We start from the raw sequence: 12,597 nt of genomic DNA, 5'->3' as shown, positions 1-12,597 counted from the left end.
CACTACCTGCCATGGTTGGATTAGAACTCGAGATCTCTGTATTGCTCGTCCAATCTCTTAAATACAAGAACAGAAATGGCAGCGTAGAGGTTAAAGGGAGGCGGTGGCAGACTGGTATTCCAGAGACCCAGGGTAATGCTCTTGGGGCCTGGGTTTGAATCCCACCACGGCAGATGGTGAAATTTGAATTCAATAAAAACCTGGAATTAAAAGTCCGATGATGACCATGAAAGCCTCGTCAATTGTTGTAAAAACCCATCCGGTTCACTAATATCCTTCAGGGAAGGAAATCTGCCGTCCTTACCGGGTCTGGCCTACAGGTGACTCCAGACCCACACAGCAATGTGGCTGACTCTTAAAATGCCCTCTGAAAAAGGGCCATTAAGGATGGGCAATAAATGCTGGCCTAGCCTGTGACGGCCACATCCCATGAACAAATTAAAAAAAAAGTATAAAGCGTGTCAACTGATTATGAGCAGTCACACAGACAATTAACTGGAATATTAACACAGAAAGATTTGCATTTATGTAGTGCCTTTCATGAACACAGGACTTCCCGAAGCAACTTATAGCCATTGAAGTGTAGTCACTGCTGCAATGTGGGAAACATTGCAGCCAAGCTGCCCACAGCAAGCTCCCTCAAACAGTGATGTCTTAATCAGCAAATAACGTTTCTCTGATGTGGCTTAAGGGATAAATATTGGACCAAAATACTGGCGAGAACTCCCCTACTCTTCTTTGAAGTAGCACCATGGAATCTTTACAACCCCACGGGAAGGCAGACAGGTTCTCGGTTTAATGTGGCTCCTGAAAGATAGCACCTCTGAGCAGCACTCCCCTCAGTGCTGCACTTGAGGAGCCAGCCTTGATCTCTGTGCTCCAATCCTGGAATGGAAGCCCTTCTGCTTCAACGGCAAGAGTGCTGTCCACTGAGCGGCAGCTGACACTCAATTACAGCCCGTCGCCAGTGTCTCTCTCCACTTGTTCTTCTCTGCCATTTCAGCTTTCCTGTCCTTCCCCTGTCCCTGTCTCATTCTGCCTCTCTCTTCCACTGCTTTGCGTTTCACCCCCCTAAGCTCGTCGGGTGTGGGATGAGTGGTAGCAGGTTGGGAGATGGACTTGTCAGGACTGCACCAGGGAAGGGAAAAGGGCCAAAAATTTAACGTCAGTCCTAAAAAAAAATCAGGTCGGTAAGCATTACCTTGGAGGCAACACTGGGAGCTGAGCAAGCTGAGAAATAAGTACATCCCTGTGAAATGTGGCTGCTAGGCGTGACATAAGCATAACGTGACACTTCTTGGAAATACAGGATATGCAGACTATTCGCAAGCCCTAATATTGCCAATAATACCATCCCATTTAGATACAATCAGCTAATTGCGTCACTCTGTAATCAATGTCCCTTAGGGCCAGGCAGAGTGTTGCACTGGCACGAGTCTGGGATCTGTGTGTCTGCCAGGCTCCCTGCCCAAAGGAGCAATGGTCGTCACTGATAAGGCTGAGGCGAACACAATTTCAAGTGTTTAAAAAAAAGTTTCTTACCCTTCTCCTGATTCTTTTTCCTCTTCTTCTTCTGAAGTGGAGGGGCAGTTTCCCCTTCTCTTTTCTCACTTAAAGTAGCTTTTCAGGAAGAAAGAAAAAGTTTAATGACAGTGGTCTGTGAACAATGTCGAGGTCCCACATTTTTACAAGTGAGATCTGGTCAACTTCCTCTCTGCTAATTCTCCCCTTTCACCTCCCGAGGGTACAAATTTGGTCAAGGCCTCAAAAAAAAAAGTGTGCGAGATCCTGGGCTTTGCAAACAAACAGGGACACGGAGTACAAAATCTTTATACATCACTGGCTCGCTCTCAGCTAGAGCACTGTGTCCTATTCTGGGCACAACACTTTATAAAGGATGTCAAAAGGGTGCAGAGGAGATGGTGACGTTGGATAATATTGGCCATGACGCTGCACAGAGGTTCTTTTACGCAGCGAGTGATAGTGGCCTGGAAGTCATTATCAGGGTTGTGGGAGCACAGCGATTAATGATTTCAAAAGGAAAATGGATAGGCACTCAAGGGAAATAAATTTGCAGGGCTACTGGGATACAGCAAGAGTGGGAACGAGGGAGTAGGAGAGATGGGACTGACTGGACTGCTCTGCAGAGAGGCAGCATGGACTCAGTAGATTGAATGGCCTCCTTCGATGCTGTAATGATTTTATGACTTTATAACTCTCCTGCTCTCATTTTGAATAATTGCTATGGAATTTGTTTGTATCCATCTAAGACGCAGGTGGAGCCTCAGCTTAACACTTCATCTAAAAGACGGCAGCTGTGATGTCGCAGATCTCCCTCAGTGCTGCACTGAAGTGCCGGTCTGGATTAGATGCTTAAGTCTCAGGAGGTGGGGAGCTTGAACACATGATCCTCTGACTCAGAGGTGGGAGTGTTGCCAAGAACCATGGAAGTCCTCCAGGCTCGCGAAAACATTTATCCCTCAACGATATCTATACAGGCGATCTTGCCATTTACCACATTGCTGTCTGTGGGAGCCTGCTGTGCACAAACATGGCTGCCGGGTTCACTGCATTACACCAGTGACAACACTTCAAAATCACTTCATTCACTGTAAGGCCATGTCCTGGGGTTGTGAAAGGCGCTATAGAAATGCAAGCAATACACAAATTGTAACAGCTGGATGTCACAGAAATAGCATTTAGAGGTGGGGGGGAATACAGTGGCATAGTGGGAATGTCATTGCTCCAGAGCCTAATGCCCTGGTAACATGGGTTCCAGTCTCACCACGGCAGCTGGTGGAATCTAAATTCAATAAATACAAAGCTAGTCTCAGTAATGTTGACCATGGCGACTATCATCGATTGTTGTAAAAACCTATCTGGTTCACTGTGGGGAAGGAGATCTGCTGTCCTTACCCAGTCTGGCCTATATGTAACCCCAGACCCACAGCAATGTGGTTAACTCCGGACTGCTCTCTGAAATGGCCTGGTAAGCCACTCAGTTCAAAGAAATTAGGGATGTACAACAAATGCTGGCCTTGCCAGTGATGACCACATCCCATTAAAGAATAAAAAAAACACTGTCCTCTGCCAACGCAATATGGCCAGCTGATACCGATCTGCGCATGCGCAGGAATGACATGCACACATCAGTCTACCCAGCACACCGCCAACTCATTGTGCTTCCTAACTTGGTTATCGCAATATGCTCTTAGGTTGTGGATCTCACACATCACTTAAGACAGAATTTTGCCCTCGGCAGGTGGGTGGGAGCGGTCGTGAAGCCGCCTGCGATCGGGGCCGGACCGCGATTTCACGCCGGCAGGCCAAATACAGACCCCGCCCAGCTTGAAACACGTGTGGCAGCTGGTGGGAGGGGGTTGGGTGGAGGAGGAGGGCAAGTGCGCATATGTGGGTACATGCTGGAAAAGCTCCCTGAGACACTGAGCTGCCTTAGGGACATGAACAGTTTTGAAACTGAAAAATAAAGCATTGTAACGTGTTAAAAACTCCGTCACACGAACAGGGATATGTAAAAATTTTCATACTAATTTCTAAATCATTTTCTTTAAAAAAAAACGACGGATCGAAACCTCATCCCGCCCATCGATCAGTTTTTGCAAAAATTGCAAAAGCCGCCTGGTCTTTTCTCCTGTCCGGAAATCGTTAGGCCTTAATGGGCCTTTTAATTGTCGGCGGGCGCGCTGCCAACTCCCACGCTGGACGCTCGCCCGGCCTCATTGTGCATCATTTTACGCTTGTTTGGGTCGGGCACGTGCCCGCCCGACAAGTGATAAATTCTGCCCTTAGTCACCAGGTTGCTCGGAATATGTAGCTCACAAGATAGCCACTTTATTTTGCATGCAATAGTGTTTTTGAAACTTAATAAGCTGGGTTCATGTCGCACATTGCCCCCTATAAAGATGGCAGGCGCCCTGCTGCACATTGCCCTCTATAAAATGTGCATGCACAGCGTTATCAGCAAATGCAGCCTTGAGAAAAAAAAGACACGTTCTAGGACTTCAGGAAGTGCATGCTATACACTAGACTATTTGAATGAAATATGAATATTGCCAATATACTTGCACAGCCAGTGAATTAAAAAAAACACTTTCAGGGATGCTGCAATCGCTGGCAAGGCCAACATTTGTTGCCCATCCCTAATTGCCCTTGAACCGAGTGGTTTGCCACCCACATTATTTCAGAGGGCATCAACCACATTTGCTGTGGGTCTGGGGTCACATGTGGGCCAGACCAGGTAAGGACGGTAGATTTCCTTTCCTCAAGGGGTATTAGTAAACCATTGTTAATCCATGGTTGTTTCACGGCCACCATCAGACTAGTTTTCAATTCCCGATTTTATTAATAGAATTTAAATTCCACCAGCTGTCATGGTGGGATTTGAACCCATGTCCCCAGAGCATTAGCCTGGGCCTCTGGATTACAAGTCCAGTGACATTACCCCTATGCCACCATCTCCCCAGTTAAGCCAACCTTCACTGGGTGACCCTAGTGGTCAGGAGTAGAGCTGAACAGGCAGGGTCTGGGACCCAGTGCCTGCCAGCCTCCTTGTCCATTGAGCAGATATGGGGTTAAGAGACTGAGGAGAAAGCAAAATTTATTTTTATTTACTTACATTTTTCTGCAATTTTCTTCTTTACCCCAGGCAGCTTGTCCTTCCACTCATCCTCTTTGCTTTTCTCACTTAAAACCACTTTTTGAGGAAGAAACAATGAGTTTTGTGATAATTTTGCTAGACAAGGAATACTCTAGGCCCACTACCCAATTACACGAGTGCCTACAGCCTCTCCCGCTCTTCCAGCCCAGCGTCTACTAGAGGCCCTGGTTTGTTCCTTCCCCACTCTCCACCCTTAAAAGATCTTGCTGGAAACGTCGCCCATCTGGCCTCTTCAGTTCCCCCAGTGGTTGTCTTCTCATTACTGTCCACTACTCCTTCAAATCTGCCAAGAGCTTACCCTTTTTATGTCCTTTGGGTCAATTAAAAGCAGGTACTGGTAACCCAGCGCAGCAATACCAATGAAGTGGCACATCCCAGCACAGACTCGATGGGCTGAACGGCGCCCTTCTGAACCGTACCACAGCAGTTCAGCCCCAGCTGGAGTACTGTGCAATTCTGGGCACCACACTTTAGGAAGGGTGTGAAGCCTTCAGAGCAGATGCAGAGGAGGTTTACGAGAATGCTTCCACGAATGAAGGATTAGTTCCATGGGTGGACCAAAGCTGGGCTTGTGCTTCTTAGAGCAGAGAAGGCCGGGGGACATTGAATAGAATGGTATTTAAGTAAATAAAGAAAAACTATCCCCAGTGGCTGAAAGGTTGATGACCAAAGAACACAGATGTGGTGATTGTTGCTTTAAGGCCAGCCTTACGGAGTAAGGGTCACGTGGTCAGAACAGCCAATCAGCACCAAGCACGGAGAAGTTTATAAGGGGCAGAGTTTTCCTTGTCTAGAGAGTGTATTGGAGCCTTGCTAGAGGCCTGCAGCTAATCCAGCAGCTCTGTAAATAGAGTTTGTTGTTCAACTCAAGCAGCCTCTCGGTAATACATCTCTACAGCAGATTTAAGTTGATTAGCAAACGAGCCAGGGAGGAAAAGCTTTTGCAATGAGCGGTTAGGATTTGAAATGCAGTACCTGACAGGGCAGTGGAAATAACTTCAATAGTGGTCTTCAAAAGGGAATTGGATCAACACTTGAAGAAAGAAAAATAATGGGATGTGGGCAAAGGGCAGGAGGGGAATAGGATTAACTGGGTGGCCCTTTGAAAGAGGCTGCACTGATTCGATGGGTTGAATGGCCTCCTTCTGTGCTGTGGGGGTCTATGATTCCAATTCCTCTAACAGGAGATGTCTCCCTCATGGTACTGAGCGGTACTGACCGAGTTTGGGGTCTGCTTGGCCAGGGAAGACAGCATGTTGCTTGAAGAGGCTAAGAAAAAAGTTGTAAGAAGATTTATTCACTTACGTTTTTCCTGTTTTCGTTTCTGCTGCTGCTGAAGCGAGGATGTAATGAATTCCTTCTCTTCCTCCTCACTTTTCTCATTTGAAGCAGCTTTTAAGAAACAAAGAGCTTTGTTATATTACTGGGCACATCAGCGAATGGGATCCAGTTTAATCCCTGTTCGCTAGTCTCCCCTTTCGTGACATTGACTCCCATTGGCGTTTGGTTCTGCCTTTGCCAACCACCCTCTGGGGAGTGACTCTTTGTGTGTGGTTCCCTGACGGAGAGGAATCAAGGAGGATGTTCAACCACAAAGGGCACCATATCAGTGGTGTGTGTTCAAGATGAACTGAAACACATTAGTTGCATTCGCTCAAATCACAAAGGGCAACTTCTCCCCAATACAAATAATGCATTTTTAAAAAAGTACAAACAATAACTTTTTAGCTTAGTTTATTGTCACAAGTATAAATTTCTGCACCATGCTTATGTAAAAACATTCACCAGAAAGAATGGACATAGGAACATGAGACAAAAACAAAAATAGCTGGAAAAACTCAGCAGGTCTGACAGCATCTGCGGAGAGGAATACAGCTGACGTTTCGAGTCCGTATGACTCTTCATCAGAACTAAAGAAATATAGAAATGTGGTGAAATCTAAGCTGGTTGACGGGGGTGGGACATTTGTCCTTTTGTCTATGACATCTTTGGCAATCTCTTCTTTGCCTCCACCTATCACTGGCCCTCTATCCAGCTCTACCTGTCCCACCCCCCTCAACCAGCTTATATTTCACCACATTTCTATATTTCTTTAGTTCTAATGAAGAGTCATACGGACTCAAAACGTTAACTGTGTTCCTCTCCGCAGATGCTGTCAGACCTGCTGAGTTTTTCCAGCTACTTTTGTTTTTGTTTCAGATTTCCAGCATCCGCAGCATTTTGCTTTTATCTTAGTGTTTAATTGACTGCCACTTCTATTCCAGGAATGCCAACCTTGAAGAAGTACTGTTCTCTCCTGGTGTTTGACGCGGTGTTAACTAAAACTCGCTTTCACTGCCATATTTCCTTCCTTAATGACTGTCTCCGTCTCCGACTTACCCCACGTGGATTCCAACTGAAGTTCCATCCCTCATGTTTCGAACCCCCCCATGATTACAGGTATATCCGGGACATACAACGCTCCTCGGACTGCTGTTCTCGTCGCATCCTGAGATCCACACTCCGTGCCATGCGCCGCCATATGAACACACTGACCTCTCCCTCCAGCAGCACCGACTCACCCTATCTCTAAGCTGTCCTGGCCCCCAGTTTCATTTTATTCTTTATCTCATCCGATGCCTCAACAAGAAACTTTGTCTCTCTCTTTCAGGTGCAAAGGAACGCAAGCTCCAACAACTCATCGGCACCAACGCCCGTCCAGGACCCTCCACCCCTGCCTGTCCCTTTGCCCCTGTCCTGTCTTCCAATCCCAGCCCCAGCCGTGTATTCACCATACCCTCTGACCTTCCCCTCTCTGATGCTGAACGTTCAGTGCTCAGCAAAGGACTGTTTCATATCCGTACGCCCTCACCTCAATGAATTTCAGGCTCGGCACGATGCTGAACTCTTCTTCCGCCGCCTTTGTCTCTGTGCTCACTTCTTTGGGCAGGAGTTCTCTCCCTGTTCAACGGATCCTTTTACCCGCCTCCAATATTCTCCCTCCACCTGGACACCTCCCTCTGGATTTTTACCTGCTCTTGATCTTTTCATTGAGAACTGTCGGCGTGACATCAGTCGTCTCAATTTCTCTGCTCCACTCACCCACTCTAATCTGTTTCTTTCTGAACTTGCCGCACTCCGTTCTCTCAGGTCCAACTCTGACTTTGTCATCAAACCCGCTGACAAGGGTGGTGCTGTTGTTGTCTGGCGCACTGACCTCTACCTCGCAGAGGCTGAGCGTCAACTCGCAGACACTTCCTCCTACCTCCCCCTGGACCATGACCCCTCCACTGAACATCAAGCCATTGTTTCCAGGATTGTCACTGACCTCATCTCTTCTGGAGATCTTCCCTCCACAGCTTCTAACCTCAGTCTCCCATCCCAGACAGCCTGCTTCTACCTCCTACCCAAAATCCACAAACAGGACTGTCCCGGCAGACCGATCGTGTCAGCCTGTTACTGCCCCACGGAACTCATTTCTTGCTATCTTGACTCCATTCTCTCTCCCCTTGTCCAGACTCTCCCCACCTACATCCGCGATTCCTCTCACGCCCTACATCATATCAACAATTTCCAGTTCCCTGGCCCCAACCGCCTCCTCTTCACCATGGACGTCCAATCCCTCTACACCTCCATCCCCCACCGGGATGATCTGAGGGCTCTCCGCTTCTTCCTCGAACAGAGGCCCCAACAATCCCCATCCGTCACTCCTCTCCTCCCTCTGGCTGAACTTGTTTTCTCACTGAACAATTTCTCTTTAAACTCTTCTCATTTCCTCCAAATAAAAGGTGTGGCTATGGGTACCCGCATGGGCCCCAGTTATGCCTGTCTCTTTATGGGGTATGTGGAACATTCCTTGTTCCAGTCCTACTCAGGTCCCCTCCCAAAACTCTTTCTCCAGTACATCGATGACTGCTTCGGTGCCGCTTCATGCTATCATCTGGATCTGGAAAAATTTATTAATTTTGCTTCCAATTTCCACGTGGTCCATCACTGACACTTCCCTTCCTTTCCTTGATCTCTCAGTCTCAATTTCTGGTGATAGACTGTCCACCAATATTCATTACAAGCCTACCGACTCCCACAGCTATCTCAACTACTGCTCCTCGCACCCTGCTTCCTCTAAGGACTCCATCCCATTCTCTCAGTTCCTTCGCCTCCGTCGCATCTGTTCTGATGATGCCACTTTCCAAAACAGTTCCTCTGACATGTCCTCCTTCTTTCTTAACCGAGGTTTTCCACCCACGGTGGTTGACAGGGCCCTCAGCCATGTCTGGCCCATCTTCCGTGCATCCGCCTTCACACCTTCCTCTCCCTCCCAAAACCATGATAGGGTCCCCCTTGTCCTCACTTATCACCCCAACATCCTCCGCCATTTCTGCCAACATGATGCCACTACCAAACACATCTTCCCTTCACCGCCCCCCAGCGGTTTTCTGCAGAGACCCTCTGGTCCACAGAGGGCTCTATCACCACCTACACCTCAACCCCCTCCAACGGCACCTTCCACTGGAACCGCAGAAGGTGCAACACCTGCTGCTTTACTTCTCCCCTCCTCACGTCCAAGGGTCCAAACACTCCGTTCAAGTGAAGCAGCACTTCACTCCAAAATGTTGAATCTATTATGGATGTAATAAATGGACACTCAGTTAACCCCCTTTCCGATCCTCCTTTTTCCAATAATTTATAAACGCGGTTTTTCTCTTTTCCCTATTTTTAAATTTATTTCGATCTATTGTTTCATCTCCACCTTTTAGCCTATTTTGATCCCTTCTCCAACCCCACCCGCACTAGGGCCATCTGTCACTAGCTTGCTTCCCTGAATGTCCCCATTAGCACATCCTTTAGATAATACCACCACCATCAACACCCCTTTGTCTTTTTGTCTATGACATCTTTGGCAGTCTCTTCTTGGCCTCCACCTATCACTGGCCCCCTATTGAGCTCTCCTGTCCCACCCACTTCTACCAGTTGATATTTCATCTCATTTCTTTCTGTCTTAGTTCTGATGAAGGGTCATACGGACTCAAAACGTCAACTGAGAAATAAGTACATCCCTGTGAAATGTGGCTGCTTGGCGTGACATAAGCATAACGTGACACTTCTTGGAAATACAGGATACGTAGAATATTCGCAAGCCCTAATACTGCCAATAATACCATCCCATTTAGATACAATCAGCTAATTGTGTCACTCTGTAATCAATGTCCCTTAGGGTCAGGCAGAGTGTTGCACTGGCACAAGTCTGGGATCTGTGTGTCTGCCAGGCTCCCTGCCCAAAGGAGCAATGGTCGTCACTGATAAGGCTGAGGCGAACACAATTTCAAGTGTTAAAAAAAAGTTTCTTACCCTTCTCCTGATTCTTTTTCCTCTTCTTCTTCTGAAGTGGAGGGGCAGTTTCCCCTTCTCTTTTCTCACTTAAAGTAGCTTTTCAGGAAGAAAGAAAAGGTTTAATGACAGTGGTCTGCGAACAGTGTCGAGGCCCCACATTTTTACAAGTGAGATCTGGTCAACTTTCTCTCTGCTAATTCTCCCCTTTCACCTCCCGAGGGTACAAAGTTGGTCAGGGCCCCAAAAAAAAAAGTGTGCGAGATCCTGGGCTTTGCAAACAAACAGGGACATGGAGTACAAAACCTTTATACATCATTGGCTCGCTCTCAGCTAGAGCACTGTGTCCTATTCTGGGCACAACACTTTATAAAGGATGTCAAAAGGGTGCAGAGGAGATAGTGACGTTGGATAATATTGGCCATGACGCTGCACAGAGGTTCTTTTACGTAGCGACTGATAGTGGCCTGGAAGTCATTATCAGGGTTGTAGGAGCACAGCGATTAATGATTTCAAAAGGAAAATGGATAGGCACTCAAGGGAAATAAATTTGCAGGGCTACTGGGACACAGCAAGAGTGGGTACGGGGGAGTAGGAGATGGGACTGACTGGACAGCTCTGCAGAGAGGCAGCATGGACTCAATAGGCCGAATGGCCTCCTTCTATGCTGTAATGATTTTATGACTTTATAACTCTCCTGCTCTCATTTTGAATAATTGCTATGGAATTTTTTGTATCCATCTAAGACGCAGGTGGAGCCTCAGCTTAACACTTCATCTAAAAGACGGCAGCTGTGATGTCGCAGATCTCCCTCAGCGCTGCACTGAAGTGCCGGTCTGGATTAGATGCTTAAGTCTCAGGAGGTGGGGAGCTTGAACACATGATCCTCTGACTCAGAGATGTGAGTGTTACCAAGAGCCATGGAAGTCCTCCAGGCTCGCGAAAACATTTATCCCTCAACGATATCTATACAGGCGATCTTGCCATTTACCACATTGCTGTCTGTGGGAGCCTGCTGTGCAAAAACATGGCTGCCGGGTTCACTGCATTACACTAGTGACAACACTTCAAAATCACTTCATTCACTGTAAGGCCATGTCCTGGGGTTGTGAAAGGCGCTATAGAAATGCAAGTAATACACAAATTGTAACAGCCGGATGTCACAGAAATAGCATTTAGGGGGGGAATACAGTGGCATAGTGGGAATGTCATTGCTCCAGAGCCTAATGCCCTGGTAACATGGGTTCCAGTCTCACCACGGCAGCTGGTGGAATCTAAATTCAATAAATACAAAGCTAGTGTCAGTAATGTTGACCATGGCAACTATCATCGATTGTTGTAAAAACCCGTCTGGTTCACTGTGGGGAAGGAAATCTGCTGTCCTTACTCGATATGTAACCCCAGACCCACAGCAATGTGGTTAACACCGGACTGCCCTCTGAAACGCCCTGGCAAGCCACTCAGTTCAAGGGAAATTAGGGATGTACAACAAATGCTGGCCTTGCCAGTGATGCCCACATCCCATTAAAGAATCAAAAAAAACACTGTCCTTTGCCAATGCAATATGGCCAGCTGATAACCATCTGTGCATGCGCAGGAATGACATGCACACATCAGTCCAACCAGCACACCGCCAACTCATTGTGCTTCCTAACTTGGTTATCGCAATATGCTCTTAGTTTGTGGATCTCACACATCACTTAAGACAGAATTTTGCCCTCGGCAGGTGGGTGGGAGCGGTCGTGAAGCCGCCCGCGATCGGGACCGGACCGCGATTTCACGCCGGCAGGCCAAATACAGACCCCGCCCAGCTTGAAACACGTGTGGCAGCTGGTGGGAGGGGGTTGGTTGGAGGAGGAGGGCAAGTGCACATACGTGGGTACATGCTGGAAAAGCTCCCTGAGACACTGAGCTGTCTTAGGGAGATGAACAGTTTTGAAACTGAAAAATAAAGCATTATAACGAGTTAATAAACACGTCCCCTCACGTGACTCCGTCACAAGAGCAGGGATATGTAAAAATTTTCATACTAATTTCTAAATTATTTTCTTTTAAAAAAAATGACGGATCGAAACCTCATCCCGCCCATCGATCAGTTTTTGCAAAAAATTGCAAAAGCCGCCTGGTCGTTTCTCCTGTCCGGAAACCGTTAGGCCTTAATGGGCCTTTTAATTGTCGGCGGGCGCACTGCCAACTCCCACGCTGGACGCTCGCCCGGCCTCATTGTGCATCATTTTACGCTCGTTTGGGTCGGGCACGTGCCCGCCCGACAAGTGATAAATTCTGCCCTTAGTCACCAGGTTGCTCGGAATATGTAGCTCACAAGATAGCCACTTTATTTTGATGCATGCAATAGTGTTTTTGAAACTTAATAAGCTGGGTTCATGTCGCACATTGCCCCCTATAAAGATGGCATACGCCCTGCTGCATATTGCCCTCTATAAACATGCCGTTGGCAGATAAACCGTGCACGCACAGCGTTGTCAGCAAATGCAGCCTTGAAAAAAAAAGACACTTCCTAGGACTACAGGAAGTGCATGCTATACACTAGACTATTTGTATGAAATATGACTATTGCCAATATACTCGTACAGCCAGTGAATTAAAAAAAA

The 12,597-nt window shown here is 47.3% G+C and overlaps 1 protein-coding gene across 1 annotated transcript in view; it reads right to left on the bottom strand.

Annotated features, from left to right (window-relative positions):
* LOC144671845 (uncharacterized) overlaps window positions 1-12,597 on the bottom strand; it is a 148,006-nt gene that overhangs the window by 21,571 nt on the left and 113,838 nt on the right. Inside the window, exons 37-40 of the mRNA XM_078533894.1 lie at window positions 10,007-10,084; window positions 5,984-6,070; window positions 4,637-4,714; window positions 1,543-1,620 (exon numbers count right to left, since the gene is read on the bottom strand). Of these exons, the coding sequence (XP_078390020.1) occupies window positions 1,543-1,620; window positions 4,637-4,714; window positions 5,984-6,070; window positions 10,007-10,084 (321 nt within the window). The remainder of the gene's footprint in view (window positions 1-1,542; window positions 1,621-4,636; window positions 4,715-5,983; window positions 6,071-10,006; window positions 10,085-12,597) is intronic.

Source organism: Cetorhinus maximus, chromosome 34 (genome assembly GCF_964194155.1).
Source record: "Cetorhinus maximus chromosome 34, sCetMax3.hap1.1, whole genome shotgun sequence".
NCBI classification, from domain to species: domain Eukaryota; kingdom Metazoa; phylum Chordata; class Chondrichthyes; order Lamniformes; family Cetorhinidae; genus Cetorhinus; species Cetorhinus maximus.
Note: the sequence above shows the minus strand (reverse complement) of the source record. Positions and strands in the feature narration are given on the sequence as shown.